General features: G+C 58.8%; 1 protein-coding gene across 1 annotated transcript in view; it reads left to right on the forward strand.

Annotated features, from left to right (window-relative positions):
- The window catches only part of CCDC43 (coiled-coil domain containing 43), a gene marked incomplete at its 5' end in the record, with an annotated part of 4,575 nt that overhangs the window by 1,211 nt on the left and 2,033 nt on the right, over positions 1 to 1,331 (forward strand). The window contains one exon of the mRNA XM_010146242.1: positions 1,040 to 1,175. Within this exon, the coding sequence (XP_010144544.1) occupies positions 1,040 to 1,175 (136 nt within the window). The remainder of the gene's footprint in view (positions 1 to 1,039; positions 1,176 to 1,331) is intronic.

Consider the following 1,331-nt stretch of genomic DNA (forward strand, 5'->3'; position numbering starts at 1 on the left):
ATCAGTTCATCGTCTCCCAGCCGTGACGGCGCGACATCGCTCCTGGCGATACCCTGCTGCGTGTTGGCTTTTTGGGTTTTTGTGGGCTCTGGCTGCAGACAGACCGTTGTCGTGGGCTGACCTCTCCCGGGAAGCCCCGGCGGTGCTTTGCTTGGCTAAATCTGGGTCACAGCTATCGCCGCCCCCCGCCCCCCTTTACAGAGGAGGCAGCTGAACCTCGCAGCAGTTGGTGGCTTTCCCTGAAAATTTGCTAAGTCCATCCTCGGCCTTGGACCGCGGACGAGTTATGCCCTAAATTAAATAAACCCCCCGTTTTGGAAGTGCTGGAGCTGCTGCCCGGCTCCTGCTCACTCTGTTCGTTGCCTGCAGGGGTTTTTTTCCTTGTCACAGAAAGAAGGGAGCGGTTACGATAGACACCCAAGGGTTTAATTATAGCAGCATGATTCCATCAGCGGATAAACCCCCAGTGGAGCCGCTTTCTGATGAGAGTGACCGAATCCTGAGGAGAAGTTATTAACAAACTATCAAAAATTGGGGTCAAACACCCAAAGTCATTTTAAAAACAGGCCAAACTTCAGAGTTCAGAGGTGAATCCGCTGGAGGTGGGTGGAAGGGGAAGAGGATCCAGCTGATCCGTCACTTCACGTCCCAGAGTTTCTCTTTAAAGTGGTTTTAGGGAGTGGTTACAGCAGCCGGGCGATAACGCGGTTTGGAGTAAACTGGGCTGTCACTGGCCGGAGTCTCCCTGATGTCAGCGGTTCACTCGCTCCAGGACAAGCAGCGCCTGGATGCAGCGCAGGGGTTCCGTCCCCTCGGTGGCTCCTGCTCCCTCAGGCCTCGGTCTGAATTCCCCAGCAGGCTGTGGGAGGAGGGTGGGTGGTGGTTTGGGGTGAGCTTGGCGGCCCCAGCTGCCTCCCTGGGACGGTGGATGGGGCTCTCGGGGACGGCAGGTGTGGGAGGCAGCACGTGGCCTCTCAGCAGGGCCTTTGCCGCCAGGTCTGCAGGGCCTGACTGTGGCCCTGCCTCTTCCCCTCACCAGATGAGGTCCAGGCCCTTGCCAGCATGATGGAGAAGCAGGCCAGGATCGTGGTGAAGCCCAAGGAGGTCTCCCAGGAGGAGAAACAGAGGAAAGCCGCCCTGCTGGCCCAGTACGCCAACGTGACGGATGAGGAGGAATATCCTTTTCCCAGGCCGGTCGGGACGCGGTGCTTTGACGGACAGTTAACACCTTTCCGTGTCTGGGGCGAGGGGAGTCGGGGAGAAAAGCGTGGGAGCTCCCGGTGTGTGGCTGCCAGGAGCAGGTGCTCCTTTGAGGAGCCCTCTCCCTCACG

The sequence above is a fragment of the Buceros rhinoceros genome, unplaced genomic scaffold, assembly GCF_000710305.1.
Source record: "Buceros rhinoceros silvestris isolate BGI_N320 unplaced genomic scaffold, ASM71030v1 scaffold19962, whole genome shotgun sequence".
Taxonomy (NCBI): domain Eukaryota; kingdom Metazoa; phylum Chordata; class Aves; order Bucerotiformes; family Bucerotidae; genus Buceros; species Buceros rhinoceros.